General features: G+C 55.7%; 1 protein-coding gene across 14 annotated transcripts in view; it reads right to left on the minus strand.

The window, feature by feature from the left end:
- The window catches only part of COL27A1 (collagen type XXVII alpha 1 chain), a 135884-nt gene that overhangs the window by 55723 nt on the left and 57449 nt on the right, over positions 1–22712 (minus strand). For 13 of the 14 annotated variants that reach the window (XM_073905865.1, XM_073905861.1, XM_073905860.1 and 10 more), the window contains 11 exons: positions 21482–21526; positions 14393–14446; positions 13606–13650; positions 10502–10555; positions 9234–9287; positions 8558–8611; positions 5461–5514; positions 5244–5297; positions 3587–3631; positions 2284–2337; positions 504–548 (listed from right to left, as the gene is read on the minus strand). In XM_073905865.1, the coding sequence (XP_073761966.1) occupies positions 504–548; positions 2284–2337; positions 3587–3631; positions 5244–5297; positions 5461–5514; positions 8558–8611; positions 9234–9287; positions 10502–10555; positions 13606–13650; positions 14393–14446; positions 21482–21526 (558 nt within the window). The remainder of the gene's footprint in view (positions 1–503; positions 549–2283; positions 2338–3586; positions 3632–5243; positions 5298–5460; positions 5515–8557; positions 8612–9233; positions 9288–10501; positions 10556–13605; positions 13651–14392; positions 14447–21481; positions 21527–22712) is intronic. The other variant, XM_073905862.1, reaches the window with a different exon arrangement.

Here is a 22712-nt window from a genome sequence, read left to right on the forward strand (position 1 = left end):
CTCAAACCTCCTTTTTAACAACGACTTGCAACCTCCTCTCCTCTTCAGACCTTGGCCTGACTTCCCAACTAGCCGGAGCCACTGGTTTGAATTTTGCTTTCCTTGTAAGTTAGAGTAGCCTGGACCAAAAGCCCCTGGCAGGTGGCTATATTTCTCTGGTCTTCAGCTTCCCTATCTGTAGATGGAGCACAGCTGGTAATTCTTGAAGCATCTTCCAGTTGTAATGTTCTGGGAGAAAAGTCATGTCACCCCTTTGGGCAAATGCTCCAAAAACATCCACAGAGCCAGGCCATGGGACTATGATTCATAGCTTTCTCATTTAGTGACTTCACCTACCTGAGAGTCAGTGACCATCTCAATGAAGCGGGGAGACGAGCTAACTGACCCTAGGAGCTAGCGCGGAAATGAAAGGGGGATGCGTGCAGAGACTTTTACCAAAGGGCTTGGCACAGAGTAAGTGCTCAGTAAAGAGTCATTGTGTTCAGAGACTAGTATTGACTTACCTGCTCACCCACGGGTCCTGGCCGTCCAGGGTCTCCTGGCTCTCCCTGCAAAGAAAGGAGGAGGCTCACTTGGGATGGGTGATGGTAGTCTAGGCCCCCCCCAGGGAACACCTTCAGGTGACTGGCCTTCGTCCCCACCAGTAGGGAAGGACAGGAACCTCAACTCCAGAGTCTGGCCTTGTAGACCCCAAACAAATGGCAGAAATGATGAGACACTTGGACAGAACTTCTGACCCCAGACATGGCCCTAGCCACGCATTCCCTCTGAGTGGCCCTTGGCAGATGACTTGGTACCTTCCGGTCTGTATCTCGTTTGGGCTGTTCATCAACCCATCGCATTTTGTGGAGGTGGTAACTAAAGCTCAGAGAGGCAAGGTGGTCTGCTCAAGGCTACACAGCAAGCTAGAGGCAGGGCTAGAATTGGAACTTTGGTCTGACTGACTGAAATCCCCATTCCTCCTGGATCAGGCTGCCCCACCACAGGAAGATCAGGGAGCCAGGGAGTCAGGGCACTTAGAGCCTAGACCCTAGCCCACCAGACCTCTGCCACTGGCTTACAACATGACTGCTGAGCCCTGTCTCTGCTCTGGGCTCAGCTTCCCCAGCTATAAATAAGGGAAATCAGACTCATTTGTCTCATAGGCTATTTCCAGCCCTCACGCTTGGTGGCCTCTTGTATAGCCTTATCTGCCAGCTTTATCCCATGCCAGGGTAGCTCCTGTTCCTTAGGCAGCCACAGCCGCCCTGGTCTCCCCACAGCGTGAGCTGGAGAGAGGCAAGCAGCCCCGTGGGATAAATCCACCCAGACTATGTCACCGCTCTCACCACAGAAACCCAGCTGGGATCTGAGGGAGTAAGACCGAGACCTCAGGGGGCAGGACAAGGGCTAAACTAGTCAAACTAGCCAGGAGCTTGGCTCACAAATGGACGTGGCTCACCACAATCAGGGTCCGAGCCTCATCCTTCCCTCCAGCACCTCCCCTAGACCTCATGCTCAGGAGACCCAGAGGGGCCAGACAGACAGACACATGGGCCATGTCTGCTGAGTGGAGGGGGACGTGGATGTCCTGGGCTACCCTGGCTCTGCCCTCACCCTCGTGTGTCTGCCCAGCTGTAAACGTGGCCCAACACACTCTGTCCAGCACGGCTTGGAAAATCCAACCCGCAAGAGGAGTCCTTGGAAAGCCACTAAGCGAGGCTGCCCACGTGCTGAGGACCATCACTCTCCTACCCAGGCCAGTTCTCTTTTGATAAGTTAAAAAACAAAAAATACTGTTACCAAATGTAATACGTATTGACTGTACATCGTGGGGAAAAGCTAGAGGCCCACAAAAGAAAACGGAAATGGCCTCTACTCCCACCACCCGGAGAGAGGCCCCATCCACACTGCAGCCCCTGCTCTGAGCATGCAGGACCGTGGTGCAACAGGCCCCCGCAACAGGTTTGTCCTGTAACCCTCCATCTGGAACCTGCTTCCTACTACCGCCACACCGCCACCTCCACCCACACAGGCATTCTCCTGTCTTGTAAACTCTTCCACTACACCACCTTTGGTGGCTGCATTGCATCCCATTACTTGTTGGACATTGAGGTTCTTGTTCATTTTTTCCTCTCTGTTACCAATATGTTGTGATAAATGGGGACTATTGATCCCCCTTTCCACAACTGCCCCTGGGATCGGGGTTCTTCCTGGGGCCCTCAGTTACTCGCTCTTTCCCAGGTGTTCCACACACAACCCCCCCCCCAACCCTCAAGCCCAGTCATTTCCGGGTCCCCTCACCTTCATGCCATCTGGGCCGGGCCGGCCAGGAAACCCCTTCTTGCCAGGTTGGCCCTGCAACAGAGAGAGGTGAGTGAGGGGAGCTAGGCAGGGGGTAGGGGGGCAGCGTTGCTGAGGTCCCAGCCCTGGCCTAGGGGAGGGCTGCAATGCCCCAGTGGGTAAAGGATGCAGAGCTTGGAGGGCCCCAGGTTGCCAGCCGGTCTGGAGATGCAGGGGTGGGGGGTAGGCAGGGGTCTGCATCTGTGTGACCTCAGGGAAGTCTCCCCCTCCTGTTTGTAAATGGAGATGTTGAAACCTGCTTTCAAGGAATGAGGAAGCGAAAGGAACTGGACAGAAGATACAGGGTCCAGGGGGAATGGAAAGTTTATGCCCGTGGTTTTCAAAAGGTGGCCTGGGGACCCCTGTGGTGCCTGGGGCCCTCTCAGGGATGCATGATGTCAGGACTAGGTTCCCAATAACGCTAAGATGCTGTTTGCCTGTGTCTCTCTCATTCTCATGAGTGTATGCGGAGTTTTCCAGAGGCTACATGACATGTGGTATCGTCAACAGACTGAATGCAGAAGCAGATGGGAGAATCCAGCTGACTTCTATTAAACCAGACATTAGAGATTTGCAAGAACAGTAAAACAATGCCATTCTTTTCATTAGATTATTTTGCTTTGGAAAATATAGCCAGTTGGTTGTTTTGTGTTGTTTTGTTGTAAAACTATTATTTTTGTGAACATGAAATGGGCTTATTGTTATTTCAAATGAATTAATAAATACATTTAAAAGTTTTCACTTTTAATTATTAGTATCCATAGAGGGAACCCATACAAAGAAAAGCATTTTGAGTCCACAATCATTTTTTTTTTTTTTAAGAGGATAAACAGGCCCCAAGACCAAAATATTTGTGCACTGCTGGTTTATGCCCTCCCTGGCGTGGGCCTTGTGGAAGGCCACTTGGAGCAGAGCAGCGGGGAGGGCACAAGGTGAGGGTCTGGGCTGTGGGACACTGGGCTAAACCCCTTGGTCTTTGAGCCTGATGGCCGTGGGTGAAACTAAGACCAGCAATGGAACTCTCATGGAGAGTTAAATGCATGGAAGCGGATGCAAACCCCAGCACATGGCAGCTGGGCAAGCACAGCTGGTTGGTTTCCCGACTCTTGTCTCTGTCCTTTGCGTCTGTTCTAGTCCCTTCTCTGGCTGGCCCAAGGCTCCTGCTGATGACTTCTTGGCAGAGCGCCACCTGGGTGTTGCCTATCTGCACACAGTGGGCTCAGGAATGACAAATGCCACCTCCCCGGGAGCCGGTGACACTCACCTCTAAGCCGGGGGCCCCAGGTGGTCCCATGGGTCCCTCATCTCCCTAGAGTTGGGAGACACAAGAGAGGAGAAAGGAGAAATTAATCCAGTGAGGGTGTTGGAGAACTTGACCTGTAAGGAGGGAAAGAGGTGGCCAGGGGAGAGCTCTCCTGGACCAAAAGAAATGGTACGCCTGGTCCCCCCCACCCCCACCCCGCCGCCACCCCCGGGCTCCCACCCAGGCCACACAGGGACTTCCACATGAAGGGCGCTCCCAGTGTCATCTGAATGTGACAGGCCCAGGGTTCATGGCAGGGCTGGGCAGAAAGTCAAACCTCATCATACGCTGTGGGTACAGAGCCTCAGCTGCCGCTCAGAGATATGAGCTCTATTCTGAGCTCCACCACTGATTCAGTGGCAGACCTTAACCTCCCTGTGCCTCAGTGTCCCCATCTGTAAAATGGTGCCAAGCGAAGAGGACCATCCTAACGTATGACGACTAGCCTAAGTGGAGCTCCTAGAGGACAGTGATGAGGCCCCATCCCCTACTCTGTCACAAACATCATTCAGGATGGGCGTACAGTGCCTCATGGATGTGTGGTGAGTGCAGGTGGGGCCAAGGGGCATGAGAGAAGGAGGAGACGGAGTAGTGGATGAATGCAGGGATGGATGAATGAATCAATGGGGGTGTGAGCAAGTGGCAGGCTCTCGGGTGGTAATGTGGGTGTAGACAGAGGCACACGGCTGGCGCCGTCTCTCCCTCCTCGCCCCTCCCTTCCCACTCTGGGTCCTCCCGCAGGCCAGGGCAGCCTCCAAACTGGCCCCTATGGCGTGCCAGGCCTAACCCAGAGGCTACCCCCCAACCCAGCTTCCAGGAAAGCAGCCCCACGTGGCTGCTCGCAGAGCCAGCACTGGGCCCCCGCCAGACCCAGAACCAGCCTGCAAAGAGATCCATGTCAGCTGGATGCCTGCCTGTGGTTGTGGTGAGTCCGGGCCTCCTGTGCCCTCAGCCGGGGCTGTCTGTGTGTCACGGGGGCCTTGGGGCCTGAGCCTGAGGGGGTGGTGGGGGGCCTTAGGCATAGGCAAAATCCAGGGCCAGCCCGTGGGGTGCTCAACAGGCCCTCCCACAGAGAACTTCTCAATCCCCTCCAGCGTGAATGAGAAAATAAGCAAATCTCCACTCTGCCACTTACTGGCTCTGCAAGTCATGTCTTTCTCTGGGATGCCCCCCGGGCAGCTCCCAGGAGCACAGACTTAGTAGCACAGGGTCTTTGTCATGGGCTTTGGGCTCAAGCAGACATGTGAATCCACTAACCAGGGGACCCAACACAGTGTCTTCACCCCGAGTCTCAGGGCTTCACCTTCTACTCTCCCACACCCACACCCTGGGAAACAGTGCTATGGGCAGGGGCAGTGGCAATGGCCTCCAGAGAGAAAAACCCTGGGCGATGGGGAGGCAGCGAAGGCAGAAAGTCACCTGCCAGCCAGGCCAGGCCAGAGGATGAGGTAGGGCCGTAAAGGATGAGCAGAAGGGTGAGCCTGGGGCAGCCCAGGGCTGGCGTCCGGGCTGAAGGGCCCTGGGCCCCCAGTGGAGGCCTCTAGGACCCCGGATGGAGCAGGCGGGGCTGCAGGGGACAGGCAGAGGACAGGCAGGGGACAGGGCCAGACGGTCTCACCTCGGGCCCCAGCTGCCCACGGGGTCCCGGCAGGCCTCGAGCTCCAGGCTTACCCTGGTGAGAAGGGAACAGAAAGAGGTCTCAGAGGCGGCACCTCCACGTCCATCAGAGGCTGGCAAGACCCCCAACAATTCCAAGCCAGGCAGCCAGCCCCAGAGGCCTGTGGTTTCTGCAAAGCAGGGAGCTTTGACTACAGCGACCCTGGGCAGGGACTCACCTTCGTGCCTTCTGGGCCGTTGTCCCCAGGGGGGCCAATGTCTCCGGGGAATCCCTGAGGGGAAGCAGAGAGCAGGGTCACCCATGGGTGAAGGGAAATGCTAAGAGTGTCAGTCTTGGAGGGAGACCTTCCTGCGTGGGATGGGACCCCGGGCAGGTCCGTTAACCACTTGGACCCTTCAGTCCTCTGTTCTAGAACAGGGATCTTGGTAACAGCTCAGAGAGTTGCTGAGAACATTAAATGAGATAATGCAAGAAAATACTCAACGCTGCAACAAGCGCATGATACACACAAGGTTGTGCAACCCAGAATTTCCCACGTCCTGGGCCTGTGGCCGCCGGAGCCCCAAAGCCAGCCCTCCTCTGCTCCAAGAAATGGCAGCCTCTGATTGCAGTGATCCTGCAGATATGAGGATGTGCTGGGTTTGCTACAACTTTGAAGGGCTTGCAGGGACCTGGGTGGCTCAGTTGGTTAGGCCACTGCCTTCGGCTCAGGTCGTGATCCCGGGGTCCTGGGATCGAGTCCTGCAGCAGGCTCCCCCTGTGCAGCGGGGAGCCTGCTTCCTCCTCTCCCTCTTCCTGCCACTCCCCCTGCTTGTGCTCTCCCTCTCTCTGTCAAATAAATAATTGAAATCTTAAAAAAAAAAAAAAATGAAGGGCTTGCAAAATGCTGGTCTAATTAAGCTCAGCTCCTCCTCTCAAAAGCTGAAATGCTCCCTGCATCCTGGCTGGGTGTGTTGGACTCTGCCCCACAACACCAAGGAGGGCTCACTGCTCCCAGATCAAGCCTGTTCCCGATGGCTGGCCGTGCAGTGGAGGCTTCTTCCTGACATGGAACAGAACCCCCTCCCTTTCCCCTTGACAACATCGTACCGCCCCGTACGACCGCACAAAGCACAGGGGTGGGAGTCCTTTCCACAGTAGTCTTTGCACAATTTGGAGACCAGTTTTCCCCTCCCCAGAGGCCTGCCCTTTGCTGTCCCTTGAATGGCTTCTACTCTGGGGCCCAGGGCCCCTCAGTCTTGCCACCTCCAGACGGTCAGCTTCCGTTGTTGGCAATCACTAGGATGCCGGTCCTTCTCTGGGTGTGACCAGACCAGCAGAGGCCAGCATGGGAACATCCCCTTCCTTGTTGTAGGTGTAATACCTCTGTTAATTCATCCTAGCACAACAGTCACTTTTAGGGCAGCCCCACTGCTCTCTTACTTTCCTGACAACTAGAAACCAAAATCTTCATATATGAATCCCTGAGACCAAAATGCCTCCTCCCATGTCCCTTCCATAAGTGGCTTTTTTCCTTCCTCTCTGATCTTTTGGTGACTCCCATTAAATTCCAGCTCAAACATCCTCTCACCCTTCTTACTAGCAAAAGCAAGAATGGGTCTGAATTTTAAGCTAACACAGAAAGCCAATGCTACCACATCTTTTTCCTCAAATCAAGAGGCTCAAAGTCTTATTCTGTGACTGATGCACTGTGTGACCCTGGGGAGGTTCCTGAGCATCTCTGGGCCTTGGCGTGCTCATCTGCAAAATGGTGACCACAACATCACCTTACAGGGCTGTTCTGAGGCTTGAAGGGAATATTGCAAGCAAAGTGCTTAGTTCAGCAGCTGGCACCTGGTAAGTGCTCAATAAAAATCTACATCCAAAAGGACGCAGAGCAGGAGCCACACGGCCCTGCCCCTCACACTGGGCATGTTCTCAGAAGGCACAGAGACCCAGGAAGGTGCTGACATGCTCTTCAGCTTCTGTCGTCAGCTGAGCAGAACCATCTTCTGGACACGGAGTTAGCCAATCCAAAGAGAACACAAAAGTGGGAGAGGCAGACCCTGGATCTGTCCAGGGACCCAGGAGAGAACTTATTTGCTACAAGCAGCAGTGACCCCCCCCCCCAGGAAGTCACTTCACTGCTCCGTGACTCAGTTTCCTTATCTGTAACACGGTGGCGGTACTACGTCCCTCACACGGTTCTGGCGGCGTTTCAACATGTTCTCATCCCAGAGCTACTACACAGCCCACTGACACGAGGTGGTGCCTAATAAATAAATGGGAGGCAGCATGGGTCCTACCCTCAGTGGCCAGACAGCCGGGAAACCTGGACTGTTAGAAAAGTCTTCCGCAGCGGCCAGGGGAAGGAATCGAGGCCATGGAAGAGGGGCCAACTTCATTCGTCTAAAGATAGGACTGTGTCACGGCCAAAGTCAACACAGTGGGAAGTCAGAACTTGGACCTTGCAGGAAACGATCCCTCATCTATCTGGGTGATACCAGGAGTGATCTTTGGAAGGGTCTGGAGAACCCGGCAGAGTGAGACTTTTGTCTCTGAGACCTTGTGGAAGACGGGGAGGTGTGTGTGTGTGTGTGTGTGTGTGTACACAATGGGGACTGGCTGGGGTTGGCCTAGACCCCCAGAGAGCCTGGGTGCTGAGGATCCTGGGCAGACGGCAGCCCTGGCAGGACCACCCCATTCTCCAGAGATGGTCCCCCCTGTTGGCGGGCGGGGAGGGAAGAGCTCAACCGGCTGCCTCACGCCATTGTATCTATGTGAAGTGTGAATGCTAACTGAGAGGCACAGACCTGTGCCTAACTCTCATGTGCATCAGAACCTCTCAGGCAAGTTACACTAAATGCTAAATCATACTTCATGATTTCTCATTCTCCATTCAAATACCAGAATTTTCATGTTTGTCTCTTGCTCCCCATTCCTCGGAACCCTGAGCCCTGAACTTTTTCCATGGGGAGTTGGGTGTTTGGAAAATTTCCAGGGCTCAGGCTAGAGAAACAGGAGCTCCTGTCAAGGGTGCAGGCCCGAGTTCAGAGGGCTTTCCTGATGTTTCTTCTGGAAACTATAAAGGTGACCCCAAAGCTAGGGAGGGTCTCCAAAGCCAGCTTCTGTCCCACTGTCATTGAAAGCCACCAGGGGCACAGAGGCAGAAAATGAAAGATCTCTGATCTTGGAATTTTTATTCTCAGCCCCATCTCTCATTTGCTGCATGGCCTCAGGTAAGTACCCCCTTCCCCCAGTCTCTGGATCTCGGTTTCCCAAGGATAATACCCAGTCCCAATTATATCCAGATGCAGAAATATGGCCTCACATACCTCAGGTCCCGGAGGCCCAGGAAACCCAAGGGATCCCTTGTCTCCAACTTTGCCCTGGGGAAGAGAAGAGATGGCAGGGGAGGCAGGGGTAAGTGAGGGCCCACCTTCCACCATCCTTTGTATTAGACCCCTGGCTGTGGATGGCTGGAAAAGCTCAGGAGCATATGCATGAGATCTCCCTAGATAACCAGGAGCTACTGTTCAAACCCCGCCTCCTATATTTACAGCCATGGGATCCTTGGGCAACACACTTCATCTTGTAGAAGCCCAGTTTCTCCATCTGTAAGATGGGAGGGATAATACTCCTCTAGCCCTTGGGGTGGTTGGCAGCCTTCAAAGAAGTATGGTATGGCAAGGATCCGATACATAGTCACACTCAAGAAATACACGTTATTAATGCTACTGCTGTTTTCAAGGCTTTGGGAGCCCCAGATTCTGATTCTCCCCAGAACTCTGACAGTGACTGAGGCCTATCTCTGAGACTGGGTGAGTTCCTGCCCCGCTGGGCCTCAGTGTCCTCCTCTGTAAAATGGGTGAATCTCATTCCTGTCCTGCTCTGCTTGGCAACCAGGGCAGCTGCAGGAGGAAATGCGGTCCAGGATGTGACCGTGTCCCTGGCCACATTTCATGACTGGAGAGTGTGAGGTTTAGGGGTGTCAGAGCCAAAGGTACTTACCAGAGGCCCCGGCTTCCCCCGTGCACCTGGGAACCCTGGCAATCCCTGGCTCCCCTGGAAAAGACCAAGAGCAGGCTGGGGTTAGTAAGGAACAGAAATGGCCAGGTGAACAGCTGCTCAGTCACCCTTGCCCACCTGCAGCTAGAGAACACCCACCTTTGGGGGAGATGAGCTCCCCCCTCACTTTCCCTGCCTGCAAGCTCCAGGGGGGCACCCCTGTGGGCGGGGCCTCAGGGATGCAAAGGTGACACAGCAGGCCCTGTCTTCAGCAAGTCGTCCTGGAACCTGGGACCCCGGGGGGCTCCAAGCGAGCACTGCAGTGCCCCTTATGCCTGAGGAACTCTGGAGACAGGGGCCCAGCAGGGGAAGCAGCCAGGCCCGCATGGCTCGCACTTCGGAGACACCGAGGCTGGGTCAGGACAGGCCAGACAGGAGGGAGGGAAGAGGAAGAGGGAGAGCGGGCCAACATCTGGGCCTTGTCGACTGGCTGGGCGAGGTCCAGATGTGGCCACATGGTGCCGGACACCGGCAAAGAGGAGCCAGCCTCGGCAAGCTGCCTCGGTTCATCCACCAGTCAGTAAGGCCGGTTACTCACTCACTTACTCAAACATGTCCTAAATGTTCACTGTTCTGTGCAGGACTCTGAGCTGAGCTCTGCCAGGGCAGTCTGGGGCAATATCCTTAGGGAGCTGGCTGTCTGGCACAGGGCTGAGCCCAAGTCGCCCTCAACCAGGTGCAGCCACAGATGACGGACGGACAGGCTGCTCAGGGCATGCGGAGAGGGAAGTGGCCACTGTCCAAGCAGGTGGAGGAAATGGCATCTGAGCAGGGTTCTGAAGAATGGGGCCGTGCAGAGGCTGAGGGCATGGTGTGCCAGGCAAGGCAGCAGTGTGTGGGGCAGAGGGCCCTTCGGTGGAGTACGGGGCTGTAAGGGCGAGGGGCAGGAATGGGTCCGAGGGGCTCGCTCACTGGGACCCTGGGTGCTGGGGCGAGTAGGGAGCCAAGGATGGTTTGCGAGCACAGAGAAGAGCTTTGTGGCAGTGAGGAAGACAGACGGGGAGAGAAGGGGCGGGGGGGCCTGACAATAAGTCAGGAGGCTGTTGTCAAGGCCAGGGAAGAGATGGTGATGGGGGACTGAGGCTGGAAAAGACAGGGTTATGTGAAAGGAAGCCATCTTACAGGGGGGTCCTGGCCCATCAGGGAGCCTGAGAAGGAAGCCTGGACCAGAGAAGAGCAGGGCGGGGGAGGGGAGAATCCGCTGCAATTACCTTGTCTCCTTGGAATCCAGTATCTCCTGACACACCTGGAACCCCTTGTTCACCCTAAATGCACACCAGCAAAGAACGTTACAATGGAGACCACGGTGGGTTCCGGAAGCCTCCCCACTTCCAGACCCACCAGCAAGGTACAGCTTGGCTGAGGCTGTTCCCAGAGTGGATCTGACCAGCAGCAGCCTTGTGAGAGTAAAGGGCAGGCCTCCCGGGAAAGCTTGGCTGGGGAAGGCAGGCCCTCGGGGAGCATGTAGCTGGCCTCGCTGCACACCAGCCTGGGGTTGCTCAGGTGGCTGAAAACACCACTAAAAAAGCCAAACTGCCTGGCCTTTCCTGGACAACTGACACTTGGCAGATCAAAGGAACTGCTTCTTGATCCTTCAACGTCTTCATCGTCAGCTTCATGTCACACAGGGGCAGGTACAGCCCGTACAGTGCCTCACTGCCTCCCCCCCCCTCCCCATCACGGAGGGTTCTGAGCGTTCGCATCTGTTGCTTGGCATTTTTCACCCCTGGGCTGGGAGCTGTCACTCTTCCTCCTGTGGGAGTCTCTCTGCCAGCCATCAGCATGGGGCCACTTCTAATTAGCTGCCTGTAATCAGCTATAGCATGAGAAACCAGCTAGTCTGGCTGGCTAAGACTATGTGTAAACAGCGAGTAAACGGGTCTTGAGTTAGTTCTGAGTGTTTCTTTCCTAAGGTGACACGGATTCCGGTCTTCAGGGGTCTCTTCTGGTCCCTCCCTATTTTCAGCCACATCCCGGTAAACGAGCTATCGGAGAACCACACGGGAAGACGGTTCTTCTTACAGCCGGAGTCCCATCACGCAGCCCTCATCATCTCCAGCTTGCCATATTGGATGTTCCCAACGGCACCCCGGCCCCAGCACTCCAAAAACACTCACAGCCCCGGCAGCAACTGGAAGGATGGGGAGGAAACTGGGAAGAATGGAGACTCTTAGAGAGCCCACACCATGCAGCTAAGGCCATGAGCCCGCAAAAAAAAAAAAAAAAAAAAACAACTTTGGTAAAACAAAAGCCAAAATTAAAATAGATAAATAAATAAATAGCTTTAAAAAAAAAAAACTTACTTTGGTTTTTCCAATCTGGAAAACCCTGTATAATATTCCAGAGGTTTGGGAGCCAAGAAAGTTTTTGGGTTTTTTTTTTTTTTCGGGGTGTGTGTGTGTGTGTGTGTGTGTGTGTGTGTGTGTTTAATGTCCAAAGGAGGAAGAGAGGGAATTTAAAAAAAAAGTTTAAAAAGACACCTAAGAAATCAGGACAATGGATTTGGGCTGGAGCAGGAGTGTCGGTTCCAGAAGGCTCCTCCATGCAGGAAGACGGAGCCAAGTGGTTGTAAGTGGGACCACGGCCAGGCCGGGTCATGGAAAATCTGGGATTCTAGGCAGGACGGCCAGGGAACATGAAGGGATGGCTCCGTCATCCCAGGGGAGGGCCAGGGGGTGGAGGCCCTCTCAGCAAAGTTAAGACCCCTCCCCAGCCAAAGGGGCAGAAAAGAAAGTCCTTTTTCTTTTCTTCTTCTTTTTTTTTTCAACTCCAAAGACTTATTTGATTTTCTTGAAAACTATGGGCAAGAAAACAATTTCCTCCACTTCTTTCTTTTTTTTTTTTCCAGAGCTTTCACATCTCGAAATGAGCCAGGCACCAGCAGTCAGTCAGCAAGCCAGCCGAGTTCCATGTAACACACGTTTATTTCCATGTTCCTGAAGGACCAGTGAGCGGGAGGCCAGCTCTGCAGAGGGGCCTATAAAAAGCTCAATTCAATGCCTACACCCCCCGCACCCCCTCTTCCTTTCTCCCTTGTCCATGACTTAACATTTCCAGAGCACTGATGTCTCAAACCCCAGAGCAAACAGGTAGCTGTGGGGGAGACTCAAGGGGAGGGTCACAGAGGAGGGGGCTCAGAAGTCAGCGGGGCAGGGCCGGAGGTGGAGCGAGGGAGCCCCGGGGGGGGGGGGGGCGCCCTCTGGAGGTGCCGGGGGGGGGGGGGGGGGGGGGGAGGGGGAGGGCCGGGGGGGGGGGGGGGAGGGGGACAGTGAGGAGGCAGAAGAGGTGGAAACAGATGGAGAAAGCACTGCACCCCTGGCTACCCTTTGCAGCCCCCCACCCCCCCTTTTCTAAGAGCCTGAGGGCTGAGTTTTCTTTGATGCATCTCTTTGAACTCTTTGGGGCTGCTTCCCCAGCTGGGAAATGGAGGCACTGGAGGAGGTGACCTCCCAGGGCCTCATCAACTCTGCCCTTCTGCCCTAGCTCTGCTTCGTGGTTGAGGTCCCTGGAGGCCTGAGCCCTCCCACACCTCCTTCGGGGTGCCTGGTTCGGGTGAGAGGCTAGGAGGGGGGGGCAGGAAGACAGCTGCAGGGCAGGACGCAGGGAGCGCCACCCCCAGCCCTTCACATCTCCATCCCTCGCGACTGGGCCAGGTTCTGCCCTGCTCTGAGCCCCGGGGTCCCACCGACCCCCATCCAACTGTGGGCTGGCACAGGGTGGGTTCAGCAGCAGGACTGTGTGGAGGACACGTGGCACGGGCGGCCTCCCCATGGCAACTGGGAGGAAAGCGGGTCAGGGGCTCAGAGGCCTGTGCCCGCTTTTCTGTTGCACAGTCAGACCACGTGCTCTCTGGGGGTGGGTTCCCAGTTCTTACTGCGGTGGTTATGCGAGTTCATTTCCTCCTGTGGCTGGGAGAGGTCTCCGGCACCCACCCCATACCTGCCCGCCACGGGGCCTGTCATCTCAGCAACACTCCCCACTCCACCCCTCCCCCACCCCAGCTTTGGCCTCCAAGTCCAGACGCTGGCCTCAGCTTTGCTCTCCGAATTCAGAGACCTGCCTTGCTTTACCCCCCACCTTTGCCTCAACAGCCCCCCATGCTCCATCTTCCAAGGTCTGCACGCCTCAGACCACCTGCCTGAGCTCCACCTCAGTTACAAGGAAGAAGCCGGGGAACACAGATTTAGGGGAGCCGGAGGGAAGGCAGGAGGCGTGCAGGGGGGTGGCCCTGGAGAGAAAGCAGCAGCCGTGTTGAGGCGGGGGGTTGGTTCGCATGCAGATAAAACACAATGCAACAAGGGAGTATTCAGATCACCTTATCACCTTTCAGTCCGGGCTCCCCCACGTTCCCCATCAGTCCCTGCAAGACAAAGGCCAGATCCTGCTGTGAGGCGGGGGGCGGTCTCAAAGCCACGGAAGGCAAGTGCCCCGCCTGACACCCACTGGCTTGCCGTGCCCACCTGGGGCTCGATGCCCCACCCAGCAATCAGTTTTCTCATCCGTGAAAGGGGGCAATGACCCCCAGCTCGGAGGGCCACGATGTGGACTAAAGGAGCACGAAAAGGGCCAGCTGACCCCTGAGCCATGGCACTCCGAACAAATCCAGGGGAGAAGGCTCCTCATGGGGACAGATGGGTTCCACGAGCATTGCCCCCTGCACGTTGGCCACGTGGGCTTGTCCCTGGAACGAGGTCCTAGCAAGTCTGGCCCGTCTTCTTCCCGCGCGCCCATCCTACCCAGGGGTGTACGAAGTTCACTGGTTTGCCACTATAGCTTCTGTGCCCCTGATCATGCCCTCCCCCGACCCCGTTGGCCTTTCAGTGCCCTAACGTCTGGAACCACATGAGACTCATGCTCAGCTCAAGGACTGCTGTCCAAGCAACATGTCAGCCATAACTGACATACAGAGGATGACTGGCTCTCAGGCCCGGGAAGAACTGAGCTGCTGAGCTGCCAGCTCCCATCCCAGCACCCCTCTGGGCCCCCGTCCTCCCCTCCCCCCACACTGTGCCCAGGCACACTTCCCTCTGGGCTGCCAGGGATCAAGGTGGGGGGGTGGCTGACAGGGAAGAAACCCGGATTCAGGGATGGCTCTTGTTTACCTTCACGCCCTTGGGTCCTGGATAGCCAATCGGACCCAGTGCCCCCATGTCGCCCTGGCAAGAGAAAGAGAAGAGAACATTGTGAGAGGTGGCTCCCAGGAGTCTGGCCTGGGAGGGATGATCCCCAGTGTTCCCTAGCCCAGGCTTCTGAAGACACAACCCCACTGGCTCTGTCAGACCGCCTGGTCTCACCTCTCCTCTGCTGCTTGCTCACCGTGTGGTTTGGGGTGGCTAGCCCCTCCGTGCCTCAGTTTCCCCATCTACAACGGGGATCAGGACTCTGAGCCTCCTAGGGTTGTTTCAGGGAGAGCTGACTTACGCGTACAAAGTAGCGGGCACGGTCTGGAGGCATCTGGGGTTGTCCCAGCTGAAGGGGCTCTACCGGCATCCAGTGGGTAAAGGCCCCACAACGCACAATGATCGGGCTCAAAATGCCCATAGTGCTGAGGCGAGGAGCCTGGTTGAGAATGAGGGGGTGGCTGGATCCCCTCTGCACGAGCCCACCCTCCTCCCCTCACGGGTCCTCAGCTCCAGCCCGCCCCTACCTCTACGGCCTGCAGTCGCAGCCATAAGGGTAAGCCCACGCCCAGAAATAGGGAGCCCCTAAAAATGCTCTCTTCTCCCCCCTTTCCGTCTGCTGTGACTCGTCAAAGTGTCCGGCTGCTATGTGTGCTCAAACAATGTGCTCGACCTCTCTGGGCCTCAGCTTCCCCCGTGCCTGCGTCAGGCTCTGTGGGGGTCCCTGGCAAGTGCATGGATGCACAGGAGGAAGGCTAGGTGCCCCAGGCTTCCTGTGGGAGCTGCCCCGAGAAGTCTCCATCGCATTCCTGCCCGGCTTCCGCAGAAGGGCCAACGGGCCCAAGGAGAGAGACGGAGGGAAGGTACGAGTTCACAGACGGGAGTTCACAGACGGTGGCACGGTCTTCTGAGACACTGTCGGGTCCCACCCCACCCCACCCCCCGGCCCCTGCAATGGCTCAGATCAGCTGACACAGAGGCCAACCACCGTCCGGCCACGGCCCTGCCAGGGACGGGCTGTGGGACCTCGAGCAAAATCCTTGCCCTCTGGACCTCAGGATCCCTACCTGATTAGGTCAAACCAAACCTTCTAGCTGAACCTCTGCCAAGAAATGGTGCTTTCAGCCCCATCAAGTTATCTTCTCCTGAAGGAAGTAAGGTCACAACAGGTGCCGAGACTAACACAAACAGCACTGTCTGCCAGGCATGGAGCTCAGCACCTTACCTGCCTCTGCCTCGACCTGAGGACTCCTCACAACAGCCCTGGGAGATTCACCCTCCTACCATCCCCATTTTACAGATGGGGAAACGGAGGCTCCAAAGGGCTAGGACTGGATGGAGCTGGGATTCACACCAGGCAGTCCGTCTCCAGAGCTTCTAGGCAATTCTGAAGTCGTCTTGGAAGAGAAGGGAGAGAGGGGAGTGAAAAGGCCAGGACCACTGGCCAGGAGAGGCTGGGGTCCGAGGAAAAGCCAGCCCTTCAGAGAAGTGCGCCTCCCTAGGCCTTGCTGGTTGCTGCTTCTCTCCCTCTCTTTCCCTGGATGAAGGGAGCCAGGGGGGGCCTGCCCAGAGCTCCCCATGATCCACAAATAAACAGACGAGGCTCTCCTGGCACAGTTGGCTCCAGCTGGGGCCCGGGCTGTGGGCAGGGCACCAGTCAGCAGCTCCGGGAACACAGGCTCCTTCTTCCTGCTGCAGGCCTGAAGGTGGCTTGTGTGGGGACTGAATTCAATACGGGCCTCACTGACACCTGGGGCCCTGGGGAGCCACAGCAACACCACACTCACCGCCCCGGCAGGCCCTTCCAAGAAGGCCTGTGTGTGGTGGGGGGCAGGGGCTTGCATGGGTATCCAACGCCAAGGGGAAAGGAATCCGTGGAAAAGGGACTCTGGCTGCAGGGCACATGGGGAGAAGGTGGCGGCTTGCTTAGGGCAGGCCTTTCCCTTGTTGGCAGGGCCCCAGGGCTGGGCTCTGAAAGCACTCAGGGGAGGAACAGAGAAAATTCCAGGCCGCTTTCCTCCCAGTACAGCCCACAGAGCCGACTGGGGCTCTGCGCTAGACACCCTTGTGGGCAGCCTGACGGAGCGACACACGGCATGTCATGTCCTCACAAGAAAGAACAATGAGTAATGCCCTGAATTTGGATCCTGTTCCCACTTTTGCCTAAGCTCCCAGACACCGCTCTATACATCTTGCCTTTCGTCTTACTGACTCTCACCAAAACACAACCAACCACGTCTGCAACCGTTTCCAGAACTCCTACTGTGTGCCAGACACCGCGCGCGAGACTTCAAGGTCCCGTCAACCGCCGTTAACGGGAGCTTACGGTGGGCTCCAGCTGGAACGTGCTGCTCGGGCCCTCGCCGATGGAACGTGCTGCTCGGGCCCTCGCCGACTGTTCACCGTAACCCCATGGGGCCCATCTTACAGAGGAGAAATCCGAGGCTTAGAGAGAGGCGAAGTCACTCACCCAAGACTAAGCAACCAACAGGGGATATGGGCAGGACCAGGATCCAGGTCTGTCTGGCTGGCAGGGCCTCCCATCACCCCTCACACACGTCTTCCCTTCCTGCCCCGCCGTTCCTCTGCAGCTGTGGCATCCTTGGCCACGGGTTCTCAGGCCCAGAAGGTTTTACCTTGTGCTCACGCCGTCAGTGCGCACTCAGCCTTCCACTGAAGCGCCAACATCCCTTCCCCAACCCCACAGGCCAGGTCAGGCCCCTGCGGTCAGGTCTCACAGCCCTTGCCACACTGGCGACCACTTATGTGTGCGTCTATATGGCACAGGTGTTCACTCAGGGTGGCTTAACAACCCGATGGAAAAGAAACCTAATCACACTCTCATGTACAAGCCCTCCAGGGAGAAATCTCGCCTCCGTGTTCCTAGAACTGCCTTTGAAGGCAATAAGGCCTCTTTTCAGAAACACTGATAGGGATCAGTGGCTTGGGGACAGGGACCTGGGGGCTGTGAGCCGGTCCTGGCTCCTGTGTGGTTTTAATGAGCACCATCTCTCACACAGAACAGCCCCTGGGGCGGTCCGCACTTACACATCTGCTGCCTCCATTCTTCTGTCTCCAGAAGTCACACAGAGCTGAGTGCGGGATGCAGTGGTAAAGTCCGTGACCTACGGACACAGGCCCAGGTCCAGCTTTTTGCTGTGTGACCTATGACTTTCAGCCTCTCCGTACCTCGGTTCCCCTAAGTGTACCATGGGTAATCCCACTTCCTACCCTCAGAGGCTTGCCATGATCATTAAAGACTTAGTACAAGGCCTGGCACACAAAGGCTTGGTAAGTGTCCACTAGTGAGGCTCCTGATTTTGCTTCATCACAAGGAAACAAAGCCAGATGATCATTTACTGACAGAATATGGGGGACTCGTCCACTATACCCCACATGCTGGGCTTTGGCCAGACCACATATTCTTTGGGTCTCGTTAGACCCATGGAGGAGCCAAAATCCCCTCTCTGTCACTCAAAATAAAAAAGACAGAAATTTTCTTTGTTGGGCAGATTCTGGAATCAGGCACTCTTTTCTTGAGGGCCAGCCAAAGGGTTTCAGTTACTCAAAGGGGGCTGTTCCGAGGGAGTCCCCCCTCGGAGGCTGCAGGGGGGCCGCCAGCAGCTTATTGGGATCCAGGTCACACAGACCCGGGTTGCAAGTCCTAGCTGGTGACCTCAGGCCCCAGCCTCCCTATCGGGGTGACTGGGCTGAGGCCGCCCCCCTTCAACTATCTCAAGGCTTCCTCAGCCTAGTGCACACCAAGCACACACAAAATAGAGAGACGTTCCATAAATGTTAGTCTGTCTCCTCACGTTCTTCCTCCTGCCTGCAAGGACCTGGGGGTGGGGGGGGGGCAGTGACAGGGGAAGTTTCAGCTTCAGTCTGCATGCAAATTGCTTCAGCTGACTAGACAGAAGGCATTGAATAAACCTGAATCTCCACTAAAATGATTATCAATATGTGGAATTCCCATTTGCTCAGCTAAAAACCCACATCCTCTGGAAAACCAGAGGTGACTCATGATCCCTCTTCCCCTTTAACTCCTGGTTAGAAAATTCCTTTCCTCTCCAACTCTCTGGGGAAGCCACTATTCTCACTACCCGCCCTGCCCCCAACCTGGGGCACAGAAGCTGCTGTTTCCAAAAATCCAGGGTGGGAGGGGGTCCTTGGGTGAGAGAAGGCACTCTTCCGGGGAGTGCTGGTGATTTGGCAGGGTCTGGTCTGTGCTTGTGACCTCCCCTCCACCACCACCACAGGAGGAAGGGAACATCCCCGTGACAGCAGAGGGAATTTTAAAACAGGGGAAGTGAGAGGCTGAAAGTGGCAGAGAAAGACAGAGAGCAAGAGGGAACCCTGAGGAGGCATAGATCAGCGATTTGGAAAGGGACATCATGAGGGGGTGCACAGTCTGAGGAACGCAGGAACACCCCAGCTCAGGCCCTTCAGAAGCAGGCAGCGGGAGGAGGGTCCTGGACTAAGAGTTGGAGGACATGCTTTTCGGTCCTGCCTCCATCTTCTCCTGCCTTATGGGTGAGCTTGACCTGGGGCTTCAGTTTTCCCATCTGTCAAATGGGATTCTCTTAAGAGCTCCTGTGACTCGGGCTGCCAGATTGAGCAAATGAAAATACAGTCTGCCCAGCTACATTCAAATGTCAGATAAACACCGAATGATATTTTAGTATAAATGTTCTAAATATTGCATCGGAAATTCAAATTTCACTGGGCATGCTGTATTTTATCTGGCAACCCTCAGTGAGGAAAGCAAAGGGGAGCATAGATGGGAAAGAGCTTTGTAAAGAGTCAGGCGGGCCAAGGGCATTGTCTGAGTCTCCAGAGTCTGCATTCATTCGGCCAAATGATATTCTTGCTCCTCTCAGGACCCAACCTAGTGGACACCAGGACAGTGACAAAGAGAAACACGTGCCAACGATGAAAGCCAGGATATGTAAACATCCCTTCAGGAGAGCTTTGGGAACTGAGAGCGTGTAGCCTGAAGAAGGAGCCTTGGTAAGGACAGAAAGCGACCATCTTTTCGTCACTCAAACACCCTCTCCCAGGGGACGGGGAATGACTAGGGCTCAGGATGCAGCAACAGCACACATAGCAGGAGCTCTGTAGAATGGCCTGGGCTTCCCCAGGAAAGAGTGTCCGACACCAGGCTGTTCAAGCTGGAGTGTAGTCACTGTGGGAACAGGATGTTCCAGAAGCCATCCCTGTGAGCTTGGAGGAGGCAGGACTACAAGACTTTGGGGGTCCTCATAAACTGGGGTTCTCTACCTCTCGTTGCAGACATTCCTTTTCCAAAGCATCTAGGCCAGTGCCTTGTGCCAAAGAAGACGCCCAGCCAAGTCCTGCTGAATGGACATCGGGGATGACAAATGCATGATTCGTAGGTGGACATTTCACTGCCCCAAGCCAAGGAGATGTCGCTCATTGATCACAACCCGTGTCTCCCCCTAAGTTCCAATGTGACTTTGAAATCTTTCTCCACACAGCAATCCAGAGGGCTGCTACCACGCATAACATACATGTGTGTGGGTGAACTAACAATAACTATTATTATTATGACGAGCACTTCTCGAGTACTTACTTTGTGCGAAGCACTTTATATGTACTAGTTTCTCTAAATCGTCACAACAAAAGTCTAAGTTAGGTACTACTATTATCCCCGTTTTACAGATGAAGAAAGTGAGACACAGGGAGGTTAAGAAATTTGCTCAGCATCTGAATTCAACCAGTGGTAGAGCTAAGCATCTGAACCCAGGTGGTCTCGTTGCAGGGGCTGCCCCCTTAGCCACAGGACTGCACTGGACTGTGGGCATCTGTGGCGCTCAGACTCTTTACAAAGCCCTCCTGACTCTTTACAAAGCTCTGGTGGGCACAAGGATCCCATCTTATGAAGGGGTTCCCTGGGGCCATAGCTGAAGAGCACAGAACCAGGAGGCGAGCCTAGGGTGCAGACCCTCCGCCCCTACCCTGCCCAGGTTCTGCACTCACCTGTTGCCACTGGGAACCTCTGGGCCCTCTTGCCAGGACTGGCCACCCCTAAACAATGGGGGCCCTGAACTCCCCTGGGGCCTTCTCCAGCCTCCCTCTGAACAGAATTCCGTGGCATAGTTGCTGGGGTAGCCAAAGTCGGCAGCCCATTAGTCAAACTAGGGTACAGCCTACTTACGTCCCTCCACGGCCCCCCAGACTCCAGCCCCATGAGGAATGACCAGAGGACAGAGCAAAGGGGCAGGAGACTCTGGGGAAAGCTCCTAGAGTCATTTCCCAGGCCTGGACCTCTCAACGGCTCTTGTGGCCAGACCCAAGGTCAAGGTCCCACTCTGAGGGCCTCGCAGGAGGCCCTGGTTTTGGCTCATGGAACCACTCCACAAGGCCTACCCCAATCTGGATGGAGTCAGAGGTCAGCCTGCCTCCCACCTCCCTGTGCACAGGCCTCTCTCAGTCCCAGGCATGTCAGGAGGTGATAGCAAAGATTAACATAATGATATTTTCCTCTCGGGGCACACTTACTAAATGCTAGACCCTGGGCCAAGGCCTCAGTTAATCCTCACAACCACCCCCAGAGTACTGTATCATCATCCCCATCTTACAGATGAGGAACTAAGGCTCAGAGAGAGTAAGGAACTTCACCCAGGTCACACAGTCATGATGGGGCAGATCTATGACTTGAACTCAGGGGGTCTGGCTCCAGAGTCAGTGCTGTGAAGGAAAGGATGAGCTGACCTCAGCTCCTCGGCCAGCCACTTCACCTGTGGATAGGCATGCTATCACCTCCCTAGACCTCCCTGCAGTACGATGGGCAGGCAGAAGGTGTGAGAGCACATAAGCACTCTCATGTTCCAAGCACCTGCCTTCCTTTAACTAATGAAGAAAGGGGCTCAGAGAAGGTGGGTGATCCACCTGAGGACACACAGCAGGGCTTTCCTCCCTCTGCGCCCTGGCCAGACTGGTATGTCCTGCTTCCCCAGCTCCGCCTGGGGTTTGACGAGAGAGGGACCTTTCCAGCAGGACTCGTCGCTTGCTCCCCACACCCTGCCACCCAGGCATCTGTGTACTTACAATGAGGCCGGGGACTCCTCGGGGCCCTGGCAGGCCCAATTCTCCCTGCAGATAGGAAGAGAGCAAAGCGGTTACTTGCCCTGTCTCCCTTCTGGGCCACTCCCTCCATGCTATCCCCCTGTGGGCACCTGGTGGGATCCTCTGGAGCTGACCATTCCTTGTGCCTGATTAGTGACTCTCGGAGCCTGGCCTGAAGTGTGGACAAGACCCTTCCCCCTTCTGCCCTCAGCTTTCCACATCTGTAAAACAGGGAGGCTGGAATTCCAGGCCCAGTATTTTCCACTTGTAAGTGTGAAAGAAGAGGTGGAATCCTGATCCTGACAATAAAGATGGGCCAGATGCCTGGCCCACATCTCATTTCACCTTCACTTCATAGATGGTAACACTGGGGCTCGAGAGTTACGCGATGTGCCCAAGGCCAAGTGCAAGGAAATAACACAGTGGCTCAGCTCGAGGCTGAGAGCCACCGGGCCAGCCTCTCTCCCTCTCCCAGCGAGGAGGTGCTGGGGCCCTGAGAGAAGCCCGCCTTCACGAAGTAGGCTGTCAGGTCTCTGCCTCCCAGATGCTGGAGAGGGCTCTCGCCTGGGAGTCAGGGGGATGCGGCAGTGTGTGGCATGGGCAACTTTCCATCTCCTCATCTCTAAAAATGGACCATCCATTGCTTGCACCAGAAAAGACAGGTAGAGGGGTCTGGATCAAGTTTAAGATGCAAGGCACGGATAAAAATGGGGGCTTCTAGAAATGCTGATTATCAGTGGGAATTGCCAGCACCCTCCAGGTGTTTGTCTCGCTTCGGGTGGGCCCAGACAGGAGGCTACCACTACAGCCACCAAGAAGAAGAGGAGGGGAGACGCCACCTTGCCTTTAAAATGAGGGAAGCGAGGCCCAGGGAAGGGAAGTGACTTGTCCAAGGTCACTCAACAACTGCGTGGCCAAGCCGGGGCCATTCATGAGGCCCTCTTTCTGCTCCCCCAGGACCTGAGGATAAAGACACTGCTACCCCTCCCCAAGGAGGCTTCGGGGATGACACCACGTATTATAATGCCTGACCCGATAACTGATACACCGAAGGAGAGGCTCCAATTTCTCACCTCCGTGCCTTCGCTGGTGACCTTTCCTCCACATGGAATGTCCCCTCACCTCTCTCCTCAACACACTCCAACGTCACCTTCCCCAGGAGTCTCCCTGCTCCTCTAGCCCTCCTCCACAGCACCCGGGGCCCTTAACCCCA

Source organism: Callorhinus ursinus, unplaced genomic scaffold, assembly GCF_003265705.2.
Source record: "Callorhinus ursinus isolate GAN/ISIS: 27379988/994484 unplaced genomic scaffold, GSC_fseal_2.0 scaffold24, whole genome shotgun sequence".
In the NCBI taxonomy this organism is placed as follows: domain Eukaryota; kingdom Metazoa; phylum Chordata; class Mammalia; order Carnivora; family Otariidae; genus Callorhinus; species Callorhinus ursinus.